General features: G+C 50.7%; 1 protein-coding gene across 11 annotated transcripts in view; it reads right to left on the bottom strand.

The window, feature by feature from the left end:
- Window positions 1–11,963: 11,963 nt before the first annotated feature.
- The window catches only part of LOC105464331 (protein kinase C and casein kinase substrate in neurons 2), a 145,948-nt gene continuing 143,657 nt past the window's right edge, over window positions 11,964–14,254 (bottom strand). For all 11 annotated transcript variants that reach the window (XM_011712138.2, XM_011712135.3, XM_071080689.1 and 8 more), the window contains one exon: window positions 11,964–13,641. In XM_011712138.2, the coding sequence (XP_011710440.2) occupies window positions 13,529–13,641 (113 nt within the window). In that variant the 3' untranslated portion in view covers window positions 11,964–13,528. The remainder of the gene's footprint in view (window positions 13,642–14,254) is intronic.

Consider the following 14,254-nt stretch of genomic DNA (forward strand, 5'->3'; position numbering starts at 1 on the left):
TGCGCGTGACGGTCAGGCTCCGCCCCAAGCCCCGCCCACGACTGGGCCCGCTCACCGCCGGGGCGCAGGCGCCGCTCGCTTTCCCTCCCCGCCCTCGCTTCAGCCGCGCGGCTGGCCGGACCCCGGACGCTGCACGCGCGTGCGCAGGAGGCTCACGCGCCATTCGCGGCGCGGCTCTACGCCCCTAGCGCTGGGCGAAGCCGGTCCCGGGTGTGGCTGGCTGCCAGGCGCACTGCCATAGGATCCGCCAACCTTTAGTCTGGTCGATCGCCATTTCGCCTAACCGGCTGCTTCCATGGAAATATCAGAGGCAGGGGAAGGGGCCCACGCGCCATCTTTTGGCACCAGACGGATGGAGGGCTCGCGCGCCTTGACGCCGGACATTAGCTGGTCGCCTTCCTTTTCTTTTTTTTTTTTTTTTTTTTGAGACGGAGCCTCGCTCTGTCCCCCAGGCTGGAGTGCAGTGGCGCGATTGCGGCTCCCTGCAACCTCCGCCTCCTGGGTTCAAGCAATTCTCCTGCCTCAGCCTCCCCAGTAGCTAGGATTACAGGCGCCCACCACCACGCCCGGCTAATTTTTGTATTTTTAGTAGAGACGGGGGTTTCGCCATGTTGCCCAGGCTGGTCTCTAACTCCTGACTTCAGGTGATTCACCCACCTCGGCCTTCCAAAGTGCTGGGATTACAGACGTGAGCCACCGCGCCCGACTCTCTTTGTTCTTGCCCTCAGCTCACTCCAGGCCCTGGGTGGAAAGCTTTCTTTGCCTGGAAACTGGCTTTCTGAAACCAAGGGTTTTTGTGTCACGTTCATGGAGAGGTAGCGGTGCGGGTTGAGGCAGAAGTGCTCAGTCAGAACTAATGAGTCCAGATGAGAAGCTTGACTTTTAACCCCAGCCCTCGGGGCTGCACCCTACTCTCGGAAACAATTCCGGCCAGAAGAGTTTACACTCAACAGAAGGTGCCTCTGTCACCACAATGGGTGTGGAGCCACTGGGAAGAGGTTGGGTGATAGTGAGGAAGGATAGCAGGTTTTGGCATCAAAGACAGTACCTTGGCCTCAATCCCAGTTCAGCCAGCTGCTTCCTAGCTCTGTGGCCTTGGTCAAGACACTTACCTTCCCTAAAGCATGGTTTATTTGTAGGCTCAGTGGCTCATGCCTATGATCCCAGCACTTTGGGAGGCTGAGGTGGGAGGATCACTGTAGCTCAGGCGTTCAAGACCAGATTGGGCAATATGGTGAAACCCCGTCTCTACAAAAAAAAATGCAAAAATTAGCTGGGCATGCTGGCATGGGCCTGTAGTCCTAGCTACTGGGGAGGCTGAGGTGGGAGGATCGCTTTAGCCCAGAAGATCGAGGCTGCAGTGAGCCAAGATCACGCCACTGCACTCCAGCATGGGCGACAGAGCAAGACCCTGTCTCAAAAAAATAAAATAAAATAAAGCATGGTTTATTCATCTGTACGAAGAAATGAAAGAATCAGTGCTGAGTAGCACAGGCAAGCAGCTTCCTAGGGCTGTCCTGAAGAGCCTTTGGTGGAGCCTTTCTACTGTTAGAAGTCAGGAAATGTACACTCCACCCATCTGCTTAGATACCCTCAGGGGCAGTTGGGAGCTTGCAAACAATGTAACTTATAAACCCAAAGCTGCAACTTTTCCAAGAAAGGGAAGTCGATTACCTTCCAGAAAAGTACATTACTTTTGCAGGCAGCTCTGACGGTTTGAAAGTTCTTCCTGTATTGAGTCGAAGTATAACACCTGTGCTTTGTGTCCACCAGGTCCTAGTTTGGCCTTATACAGAATACCTGGCATGTTTATGAGCAGCAGTCCTATCCTTCCTGATGGGAATGGGAATGACGGTCCCATTTACTACTTGGAGCTGAAATCTTACTAAGTTCTATTAACAGAGTAGGGCAGTCTAGCCCGTTCTCCACCATAGAGATCCCTGAGGAGAGGAGAAAAAAAAAGCAGTAAATTATAGACAGTATCTGCATGAATAGGGGAGGAAGGGGTAGGAGGTACCATTTATACACTATGGTTGCTTAAGTGTTCTTCATAGAATTTAGCATCTAATACTATACTATATAATATTCTATCTCTCTGTATCTCGCTCTCAATTGAATACATACTTCTGGCCAGGTGTAGTGCCTCACACTTGTAATCCCAGCACTTTGGGAAGTCGAGGTGGGTGGATTATGAGGTCCGGAGTTCGAGACCAGCCTGACCAACATGGTGAAACCCTGTCTCTACTAAAAATACAAAAATTAGCCAGGCATGGTGGTGGGCACCTGTAATCCCAAGTACTCAGGAGGCTGAAGCAGGAGAATCACTTGAACCTGAGAGGCAGAGGTTGCAGTGGGCCGAGAACACACCACTGCACTCCAGCCTAGGCGACAGAGCAAGACTCTGTCTCAAAAACAAAAACAAACAAACAAAAAATATAGATATATATTGAAATCAAATCTGTTTTTTCTACTTTTTTTTTTTTTTTTTGAGGAGTCTCACTGGAGTGCAGTGGTGCGATCCTGGCTCACTGCAACCTCTGCCTCCTGGATTCAAGCGATTCTCCTGCCTCATCCTCCCGAGTAGCTGGGATTACAGGCGCGTGCCACCACACTTGGCTAATTTTTGTATTTTTAGTAGAGACGGAGTTTCACCATGTTGTCCAGACTGGTCTTGAACTCCTGACCTCAGGTGGTCTGCCCACCTTGGCCTCCCAAAGAGCTGGGATTATAGGCGTGGGCCACCGCACCTGGCCAATACACTATATTTGTCTTATCTGTCAGTTGCTTAAGTGTTCTTCATAGAACTTATTAGCATCTAATATTATAAAATACAATATTCTATTTGTATCTGCCTCTCCTCAATTGAATATAAATTTCTCGAAATCAGATCTATTTTTTCTACTTTTTTTCTTTTTTGAGACCGTCTTGCTTTGTCACCCAGGCTGGAGTGCAGTGGCGCAATCTCAGCTCACTGCAACCTCTGCCTTTTGGATTCAAGCAATTATCCTGCCTCAGTCTCCTGAGTAGCTGGAACTACAGGCGCCTGCCGCCACACCTGGCTAATTTTTGTATTTTTAGTAGAGACGGGGTTTTACCACGTTGGTCAGGCTGGTCTCAAACTCCTTCAAGTGAACCACCCACCTTGGCCTCCTAGTGTGCTGGGATTACAGGTGTGAGCCACTGTGCTCAGCCTGTTTTTTCTACTTCTTTATCCCCAGCACCTAGAATGCCTGGCACATAGTATGCATTCAGTCAAGATTTGTGGAATGGGCTTAGAATGTAGAAAGCTACAAAGGCTATCACTCCCAATATCATAATAAGAAAAGCTGGATAATCTACCAAATTGTAACTTCTGTTGAGCCCATCAGAAAGCTGAGGTTGCAAGGCAACCAAGTAACCTCAGTGCCAAAGAGAGAGAGACAAGAGAAGCCTCTCCAAAGACAGAACACAAGAACGCCTTCACCTTTGGCAGAGCACAGGAGAAAGAGATTACTGCCAACCTAGTTGGCAACAGGAAATCCGCTATAATTTTAATTAAGTCTTAAAGGCCAAGTATAGGTTGGCATGTGAGTTTGGACTAGCTGGGGGCCTCAGATACCAAGGGAGTTCACACTCATTCATAAGCCCTTTTTAATAAACCTCCACCAGCAACCGTATTGGAAGATGGGGACTGGCAAAGAGCCTGGAGAGAGACCTTTCTGTGGGGTAGGCATCTAGCTGCTCAGGAACAGGCGCAGACCCCACCTGCTTCCTCTGGACCCTTCTCTTCTAAAAAAGCAGGCCAGGTGCGGTGGCTCATGGCTGTAATCCCAGCACTTTGGGAGGCCAAGGCAGGCAGATCATCTGAGGCCAGGAATTCGAGACCAGCCTGGTCAACATGGTGAAACTCTGTCTCTACTAAAAACACAAAATTAGCTGGGCGTGATGGCGCACACCTATAGTCCCAGCCACTTGGGGGCTGAGGCAGGAGAATTGCTTGAACCTGGGAGGCAAAGGCTGCGGTGAGCCAGGATCAAGCCAGTGCACTCCAGCCTGGGCAACAGAGGGAGACTCGCCTCTAAAAAAAAAAAAAGAGAGAGAGAGAGAAAGAATAAAAGAAAGAAAGAAAGCAAAAGCAGTAAATTCCCTCTGTCTCAGGGAATGGGCAAAGATCTATTGCTGCCAGGGGAGGGGTAGAAACAAAACCCAGGAATCCAAATTCAAATGCAAAAAAGCAGGAGAAAGAGAAGCAGAATCCCTCTACGATCCAGGGGTTTGCCATGAGGATGGTGGGAATGTTGAGAAAGCCCCACCCTTGAGCATCCTGGGCTACACATTTTTTTTTTTTTCTTCAAGACGGCTGTGTCATCCAGTACAGTGGGCTTGATCTCAGCTCACTGCAACCTCTGCCTCCCGGGTTCAAGCAATTCTCCTGCCTCAGCCTCCCAAGTAGCTGGGATTACAGGCACCCGCCACCACACCCAGCTGATTTTTGCATTTTTAGTAGAGATGGAGTTTCACCATGTTGTCCAGGGTGGTCTGGAACTCCTGACCTCAAGTGATCCGCCTGCCTCGGCCTCCCACTGTGCTGGGATTACAGGGGTGAGCCACCACCCGGCCCAGTATTATCCCTCTTGTAGAGTATTTGAATTCTAACTCTGTGCTGTTCGTCTTTCATGAAGAGATCCTGACATAGCGATGGCCAAGTGAAGCAGCATTGTGTTTATTTAGTTCATTTACAGTTTAATAGGAGCTTGCTGAAAGCCAAATGCCACCCTAAAGAGAAACCAGACACGGCTACATAGTCATATGATGAATCACAAGCGAGAATACACACAGATCCTGTCCCTTGCCCCTGGAAGACAACACCTGTGGACTTTGCTTAGTGCCAAGTGAAAACAAGTGAATGCTATCTCTTTATCATGTTTTTTCTGTATAGGTCAGATACATTTGAAATGAATTTACTGGGACCGGGCGTGGTGGCTCATGCCTGTAATCTCAGCACTTTGGGAGGCTGAGGCAGAAGGATGGATTCTGGCCAGGAGTTTGAGACCACCCTGGGCAACATAGCAAGATCCCATCTCTACAAAAAAGTAAAAAATGAGCGGGGCATGGTGGCACGTGCCTGTAGTCCCAGCTACTCAGGAGGCTGAGGCAGGAGGATCACTTGAGCCCGGGAGTTCAAGGCTGCAGTGAGCTATGATTGCATCACTGCACTCCAGCCTGGGTGACAGAACAAGACACTGTCAAAAAATAAAAATAAAAAATAAAAAAACAAAAGAAGGCCAGGCACAGTGGCTCACGCCTGGAATTCCAGCACTTTGGGAGACCAAAGTGGGCAGATGACTTGAAGCCAGGAGTTTGAGACCAGCCTGGCCAACATGGGAAAACCCCATCTCTGCTAAAAATACAAAAATTAGCCGGGCGTGGTGGTGCGTGGCTGTAATTCCAGCTACTCAGGCAGCTGAGGCATGAGAATCGCATGAACCCGGGAGGCAGAGGTTGCAGTGAGGAGGGATTGTACCACTGTACTCCACCCTGGGTGACAGAGGGAGACCCTGTCTCAAAAAAAAAAAAAAAAAAGGAGAAGAAGGAATAAAATACTGACATATGAAACCACATAGATGAATCTCAGATGAGTCATGTGAAGTGAAAACAGACAAGGCTACATATTGCATGGTTCCATTCATATGGCATTCTGGAAAAGGTAAAACTATAGAAACAGAAAACATATCAGTGGTTTTTAGGGACTGGGGGTGTAAGGAGGGGTTGACTACAAAGGGTCCACCTCTTGGGGAGGTGATGGAAGAGTTCTATACCTTGATTGTGGTGATGGTTACATGATACGGTTTAGCTGTGTCCCACTCAAATCTCGTCTTGAATTGTAGTTCCCATAATCCTCATGTGTCATGAAAGGAACCTGGTGGGAGGTAACTGAATCATGGGGGCAGTTACCCCTAAGCTGTTGTCGATAGTGAGTAAATTCTCATGAGTTCTTATGGTTTTATAAGAGGTTTTCCCGCCTTTGCTCAGCATGTCTCTTTCCTGCTGCCATGTGAAGAAGGACATGTTTGCTGCCCCTTCTGCCATGATTATCAGTTTCCTGAGGCTTCCCCAGCCATGCAGATGTGTGAGTCAATTAAACCTTTTTCCTTTATAAATTACCCAGTCTTGAGCAATTCTTTATGGCAGCATGAGAATGGACTAATACGTTACATAACTGTATACATTCATCAAAACTTCAAGAACTGTACACTAAAAGGAGTGTATTTGGCCTGGCACAGTGGCTCACGCCTGTAATCCCAGCATTTTGGGAGGCTGAGGCAGGTGGATCACGAGGTCAGGAGTTTGAGACCGGCCTGACCAACATGGTGAAACCCCCTCTCTACTAAAAAATACAAAAATTAGCTGGGCATGGTGGTGGGCACCTGTAGTCCAGCTACTTGAGAGGTTGAGGCAGGAGAATCGCTTGAACCCAGGAGGCGGAGGTTGCAGTGAGCCAAGATGGTGCCACTGCACTCCAGCCTGGGCAACAGAGGGAGACTCCATCTATAAAAAAAAAAAAAAGTGTATTCACTGTATATAAATTATACCTTAAGAACTGAGAAAAATGGGAAACAAAGCAAATGGTAAGCAACGTGGGACTTACAGCGTGAATATCATTCAGTCACTAAGCAGTACACATCACACGTGAACAACCTGGGCTCGAACTACATGGATCCACTTACATGTGGATTTTTTTCTTTTCTCTTTTCTCTTTTCTTTTTTCTTTTCTTTTCTTTTCTTTTCTTTTCTTCTTCTTCTTTTTTTTTTTTTTTTTTTTCCCTGAGACAGAGTCTTGCTCTGTCACCCAGGCTGGAGTTTAGTAGCACGATCTCAGCTCACTGCAACCTCCACCTCCCAGGTTCTAGCAATTCTCCCGCCTCAGCCTCCCGAGTAGCTGGGACTACAGGTGTGCGCTACCATGCCTGGCTAATTTTTTTTTTAATTTTTGATAGAGACAGGGTGTCCCTATGTTGCCCAAGCTGGATTTGAACTCCTGGGCTCAAGTGATCCTCCTGCCTTGGCCTCCCAAAGTGCTGGCATTAGAGGTATGAGCCACTGTGTCTCGTGTTTATTTTTAATTGAAGTATATTTAGGACATGAGGAAATGCTCATGATCAAATGGTAGGAGAACGAAGTAGGGTACAAGACTATATTTACAGTACGATCCCAGTTTTGTAAGACACACACACACATTGATGATGATGATGATGACAAGAAAACAGCACACGTGACCAGGCGTGGTGGCTCACGCCTGTAATCCCAGCTACTTGGGAGGCTGAGGCAGGAGAATTGCTTGAACCTGAGAGGTGGAGGGCAGAGGGAGCTGAGATCGCACCATTGCACTCCAGCCTGGACAACAAGAGTGAAGTTCTGCCTCAAAAAAAAAAAAAAAAAAAAAAAAAAGAAAGAAAAGAAAAAGAAAATGGCACATGTGCATATATATGATATATATTAGGAAAACGATTAGAAAAAAATGCACCCCAATGTTAGCAATGTAACCTGTGGAAGTCAGGATCACAGATAACTAATGTTTTTCTGAATACCTTTACTAAATTTCCAAATTTTCATCTGAGCCTTTGTTCCTTTTACAATCAGGAAAAAATAATTAAGATTGCTATTGGAAAATACCGTAAAGGGGCAGGGCCGCCTGGCTGTCTTTGCCCAGAAGCGGCCAGTGACTGCATACAGTTCATGTGCCCTGAGGCGGCTGCCTTGGTGATCCGAATGCTGTTGAGCTTGGGGTCTTTTAGGTCCTGGTACCCTAACCCTAACCCTAAGGCGCTCTGGGTTTCTGCAACCTTCGGCAGGTCTAGCACCTAATATTCCGCTCACGTCTGAGTTTTAGTCCACTGACAGTGCTGGTGTCCTTTCCCCCAAAAGAGTGACGTCACTTATTTAGTTCATTTCTTCCTTCCTTCCTTTCCTAGCCCTTTCCACAAAGGATTTGGAGATGCCTAAAACAATATAATCTGGATTTCATAGGATGGTCCTAGATTTGTTGCATTTTTTTTTTTTTTTTTTTTTTTTTGGTTTAGCGCCACAAACATGGGCCAGAGGGAAGATGAACACTGTGGTTCCTCTGACCCTCTGCCTGGTGGTGGTCATGCCTGGCCAGAAATGAGCCTTGCACCTCAACTGCAGGCCAGGCCAGATTTAGCTCAGCCTGGGCACATCCTCCCAGGTGTGGTGGAGCCACCTCCATCCTGACCCTGGTTCTTTTCACTGGCTGGCCCCTGGAGCTGACTCCGTCCTGGCCTGAGGGCCCCTCTGCTTGCTGCCACCACAGCGGCCACAGGGATGCAGCCCATTTATTCATAAAACCGAGGCCCAGAGAGTGGCCTGTGTCTTCCACAGGTGACTGGGGAAGGGCTGGGGAGGGGCACAGACCTTCCCTGCCTCAGAGGAGGCTTAAGGAAGGGTGGGCAAGGGAGGGGAGCAGATCGGGCAGCCACTACTCTGGGGGGACCTTGGACTGTGAAAAGGGGTGGGGGAAGGAAAGCTTACAGGGCACCCAGAGGCTAGGGTGCCCACCTGGCAGGATCTCTTGGCTTCTGAGCACCCCTTAAATTATCCTCACTTGATCATCCCTATTTTATTGTTGTTGTTTTGAGACAGTTTTGCTCTTATTGCCCAGGCTGGAGTGCAATGGGGCGATCTTGGCTCACCGCAACCTCCACCTCAAGGGTTCACGCGATTCTCTTGCCTCAGCCTCCCAAGTATCTGTGATTATAGGCGCCCACCACCACGCCTGGCTAATTTTTTGTATTTTTAGTAGAAACGGGGTTTCACCATGTTGGCCAGGCTGGTCTCGCACTCCTGATCTCAGGTGATCCACCCGCCTCAGCCTCCCAAAGTGCTGGGATTACAGGCATGAGCCACTGCGTCCCGCCAATCATCCCCACTTTTCAGCAAACGAAGCTCAGGCATTTTCCGTTTGTCTGTGGTCCAGCCTCCCATCCAGGTGGGGACTCAGGGACACCTCCTACAGGAAGTCGGGGAACGGCTCAAGGATTGAGCAGTGCTCTGATCTCTGAGGCCTTGGAGCCTGGGTTGGGAGGCCTGAGACTTCTAAAACCCACCACACATTCTCAGAAGCCAACTCTGGCCCTTTGTCTGGCTGTCCCATCATGGTGTCAGAATAACGCAGGTCCTTCTCTGAGCCTACCGGAGTTTCCCAAGGGCAAGATTGGTTTCTCTTCATGTTTGTCTTGGCACAGCTGAGTCTCACATACAGTATGTACTCAATAAATGCATGGTGAATGAATGATGGCCCAGTGGATACATAAGGAGAGCCAGCTGATCCCCCACCAGGCTGGGCCACTCAGGGGTCAGGCCTTGCTCAGCTTCCCAAAGCATGTGGTCTGAGCCCACGGGGAAGTCACTGCGTCCTCTCACTTGTCCCCTGTCCCTATGAACTACGGGGGGATTGGTCAGGTGGTCCACACGAGTTCTTCCCAACCTCCCCCATCCCGACTGGGCCTTCGCTGCCTGTGTCTGAGTGGACCAGGATCTGACATCAGGGCCCAGGATGCAGAGGCCAGCCCTGTTCTCCATCTGCAGGGACCTCCGAAGGTCCAGTTTTGGCACAGGCTGCAGCAGAGCCAGATCCCTACTCCCGTCACTTGGCAGCACTTGCTCACCCTCCCGACATTTCTGGGGTGTGAGAAGGGTGAAGAGGGATGATGAAATACCCCCGTCCTGAGGTCCAGGGAGCTTTGGCCCAGGAGAGGGCTCTGGGGCTAACGCTCCCCCTAGCGTCAACTCAGGGGCCTTAGGGACCTGAAGAGATGTGGACAGTTGGTGGCAGCACTGATCCAGGGTGGTGGCTGTGGGAAGTGGGAAGGGCAGCTGTGGACGGCAGAGAACCCTGGGCCCCGGCCTATGGTGTCACTCATAATCATGACAGTGACCAGCTCATGAGTGCCTGTGGCCTTTTTCTTTTTTTTTTTGAGTCTTTCTCTGTCGCCCAGGCTGGAGTGCAGTGGTGCGATCTCGGCTCACTGCAAGCTCCACTTCCCGGGTTCATGCCATTCTCCTGCCTCAGCCTCCCGAGTAGCTGGGACTACAGGCGCCCACCACCACACCCGGCTAGTTTTTTGTATTTTTAGTCGAGATGGGGTTTCTTTTTTTTTTTTTTTTTTTTTTTGAGACAGAGTCTCGCTCTGTCGCCCAGGCTGGAGTGCAGTGGCCGGATCTCAGCTCACTGCAAGCTCCTCCCCCCGGGTTTACGCCATTCTCCTGCCTCAGCCTCCCAAGTAGCTGGGACTACAGGCGCCTGCCACCTCACCCGGCTAGTTTTTTTGTATTTTTTAGTAGAGATGGGGTTTCACCGTGTTCGCCAGGATGGTCTTGATCTCCTGACCTCGTGATCCGCCCGTCTCGGCCTCCCAAAGTGCTGGGATTACAGGCTTGAGCCACCGCGCCCGGCCCGAGATGCGGTTTCACCGTGTTAGCCAGGATGGTCTCGATCTCCTGACCTCATGATCCACCCACCTTGGCCTCCCAAAGTGCTGGGATTACAGGCATGAGCAACTGTGTCTGGCCTTTTTCTTTTTTTGAGACAGTGTCTCGAGAGCTCTGTTGTCCAGGCTGGAGAGCATGGCTCACTGCAGCCTCAAACTCCCGTGCTCAAGCAATCCTCCTGCCTCAGCCTCCCAAGTAGTTGGGACTAGATGCATGCACCACCACACTCAACCAATTTTTAAACTTTTTGTAGAGGCAGGGTCTCACTATGTTGCCCAGGCCACCTTTTCTTCTTGCTCTAACTCTCCAACTGGAAAAATTTCACTTCTACTTGGGGAAACTGAGGCCCAGAGATGAGGTCAAGTTTGCAAGCTGGCCTCTGAGGGCAGGGTAGGAGAGGGGAGGTGGGCAGTTAAGAGGCCCTGCCAGATCCCTCATCGGGGGGCTGTGTGATCTGGCCTTAGAGTGGAGGTTGCTTCATCCAGCTCAGCGGGGGCCACGGTCTCGCCACGGTGTTTGGGCAGTGACTGAGGCCAGGGGCACCAGGAGCCTGCTTGTGACCCGCCACCTCCCCTCCCAACCCCGTTCTGCCTGTTTGCAGCCTGGGGCTGTGGGCCAAGCTGGGCGTCCGCCCCAGGCTGCAGGGTTCCAGCTCCTCAGAAGCTAGGAGCAGGGGACCCGCCACCCCTCAGACAAGGAGGCTGGGTGACAAGGACCCGTCCCCTACCCTTGCTGAGCCGGGACAAAGCCACACTGCAGGGGCAGCTGCCTGCCTCACTCCCGGGTGCTCTGTGAGGCCCCATGCCCAGCTGGCGTGCTTTTCTGGGCAGCCTTCCCAGGGCTTGGTGAGCATGGCCACAGCCGCCCTCATGTCTTGCTTCTCTCCCATCTTCAAGCCAGCCAAGGCTGCCAAGCCAGGCCTCCTCCCCGCTCAGTTTCTCCAGCGAGGGAAGGGGTTCCTCAGGGATTTCGCTCAGTGCCTTGGGCTGGCTGAGACTCCTCAAAAAACCCTGGCTGGCTCTTGGAGCCTCTGTTTCCTTGGCTGTAGAATGGAAATGGGGGAGACTTGCCCATACCCCATGGAGATGTTTGGAGATGCACTTGCAGATAATGTAAGTAAAAAGTGGACAGCACACGGTAGGTGCTCAGGAAAATGTGCTCAGAGGAGAGTTATGGGTGACACCAGTCTTGTCCTGCTGTTTGGGCTGGGGCAATAGAGAGGCGCCAGCCAATGCCCGCACCGTGGGGAAGCCCAGGTCAAACAGCAGCAGGTCTCGGGGAGAAGGGAACCCCAAAGGGCTCATGTGCCTCAAATCCCCAACCTCTAGTTTGGCAGGGGCAGTGGGCCATGGCCTTTTGGGCAGGGGTCCTGTGCCCTGGATCTTGCCCAGCTCCAAAGCTAGTAAGCCCCAGGGAGGCCACCCCCACCAAGTGAAGTGGGCGTGAAGACAGATGATGGCAAAGGGACTTCCAGATGCACGAGATCAAATGTTTATTGATTTTTTCCTAAAATACTATACATTTAAAGGAACTCTTCAACTGAAAAGACGACAATTTTTGGTAAATCTGTAGCACAGAAATGAGGATTTCTGCTGGTAAGTTCTCGCGACAGACACAGACACAGGTCCACTTTCCAAGCAAGACATCTGCTCACTGGGAACAGTAAATGCATAGCTCGTGATGGCGGTGGGCACTGCTGAGTTACATAAAATACAGGTTCTCCCCCACCCCCGGCCGCCCCATGTGACCACAGTGTAGCTCTGGCTGCAGCACCTGCTCCCTGGCGACTCTGGGCAGCCGGAGAGACTTGTGCGGTGGGTAAGACCCAGCTTTTGTTTGCACACAAGTAATAGGACGACTGAAATCTGCAACTACTGCAAAGTCGCGGGCACTTTTACAGTGTTCTGCTACGGAACCAGGACAAAGGCCAGTCAGAAGCCGGACCAGCAGTCAGCCGGTGATGACAAGCCTCCCTCCAGCAGGCACCACGTCAGAGAGGCCCCAGGCCCACTGAGCCCAGGAGGAGACCCAGCTGGCCAGCCAGACCTGTGCCCGAACGCCACAGACTTCAAGCAGTTTACAAACGAAACTCACTGTTAAATCTCATTAAAACAGTAGATGAGTGCTTTAGATTCTCTGAATATCAAATAATATATACAGATATACACTGAGACATGACAGTCTAATATAAAGCATCTTTATCTACAGATGCATTTGCTTGAAAAGTTAGTCTTCTTAACTCTGAATCACTGATAAAATTGTTAATTTGCAAAAGAGTATAGTTTTAAGCAAGAATAGAGTGAAAATAATTTTTAAATATGGCGATTTGGGGGAGTTCTACCGAAGGTTCTATCTAAAGCTTCCATTCAGATGCCCAAAAGCACAAAGAGCATTAGCATTCCCAACAGAAACCCGACCATAACCCGGTTCCATCTTCCTGCTACAATCTGTTTCCTCAAACATCATCTGCCACCTGAGGCTAAGCCTACACATGGCATGGCTAACAGGGCATGGGAATAGGGAGATCGCTTCCTCAAGACTGGTGTGCATCAATCTGTGCCATAATTTAAGTAGAAATGAACAGGTGTATAAAAAAGTATAACTGTACATAGCCTTTAAATTAAAAACCTCAAAATCTTCACTCAGAAAATAGGATGTAAGCTTGTTCATTTAAGTTGCAGGTGATGGAGTCGTCAGAGAGAGTAATCAGTGGAACAAGATCAGTGTAACCCACCATTGACTCGGAAAGGAGAGACAAAGTCAAGAACATAGAGATCCATGATAGGCCAATAGGCACAGTGGGCGGGGAGGGGCAGCTATTTCTGTTCTGCGTCTTCCTGCGCTCAGATCCCTCCAGCTGCACTCGGAAAGGTGCCGAGTCCCAGGCGAAATGACCAGCTCATCTGCCTTCCAGGGACACCATGAAGCCAAGAGCAATGGAACCATCATCTCTTGCAGGAAAAGGAGTGGATGCCCACATGGCTGGCTGAAGCTCCTGGGCCCGCCGCCTCCGTCCCCCGCTGGCCTGACCCCTGGCTCATCACTGGATCGCCTCCACATAATTTGCCGGGTATAGGCCAACTTGCCCGTTGTCCAATCGTCCCTTGCACCAGCCCTGCTCATCCTCGTCCTCCATCTTGGTCAGCTCGTCCCCTGTAAGACAAAGAGGGAGCCGTCTCCATGAGAGGGTGTGACACCGATGGTGGGCTAGAGAGCCGCATTCACGAGCTTCGGGCCCACAGAGAGTGGAAGGCCAGGCATTCTGTGGCGGGAAGGCCGAGGGCCTGGTCATTTCTCTACTAAATGCATTTTAAGTTGCCTCTTTGGTCATGGGCCTCTGACAGATCTAGAGATGACAGTCTCACACAGTAATTTAGAGCAAGCAGCTCTCAGCTGCCACAGTGGCTCCCACTGGGACTGCAGCATCGAGCTCCATAGGGCTGTGCCTTCCTCACCACCCTGGCCAGGTGGCAGGAATTCTCCCTCGGTTGTGCCCCTCCCTCACGCTGGGCCTCTTCTGTCCTCCCCACCAGGGCCCCGGCCGCCTTTCTCCCAGCAGCTGTCTCTGGGGTCTCTCCGCCTTTGTTAATCCCTCTCCTCTGCAACTTCCAGGCTGTGAGAGGGGAAGGGACCACGTCTGACAGTCATACCTGTCATTCTATCCCCAGCATCTGGCTGAGGACTTGTGCACGGTGCCATGTGTCAACCCTTCCTGACACCCTGAGATAGGAGCCCCTGGCACTGTTCTGGAATCTCCCTGTGGCTC

The sequence above is a fragment of the Macaca nemestrina genome, chromosome 15, assembly GCF_043159975.1.
Source record: "Macaca nemestrina isolate mMacNem1 chromosome 15, mMacNem.hap1, whole genome shotgun sequence".
NCBI lineage: Eukaryota > Metazoa > Chordata > Mammalia > Primates > Cercopithecidae > Macaca > Macaca nemestrina.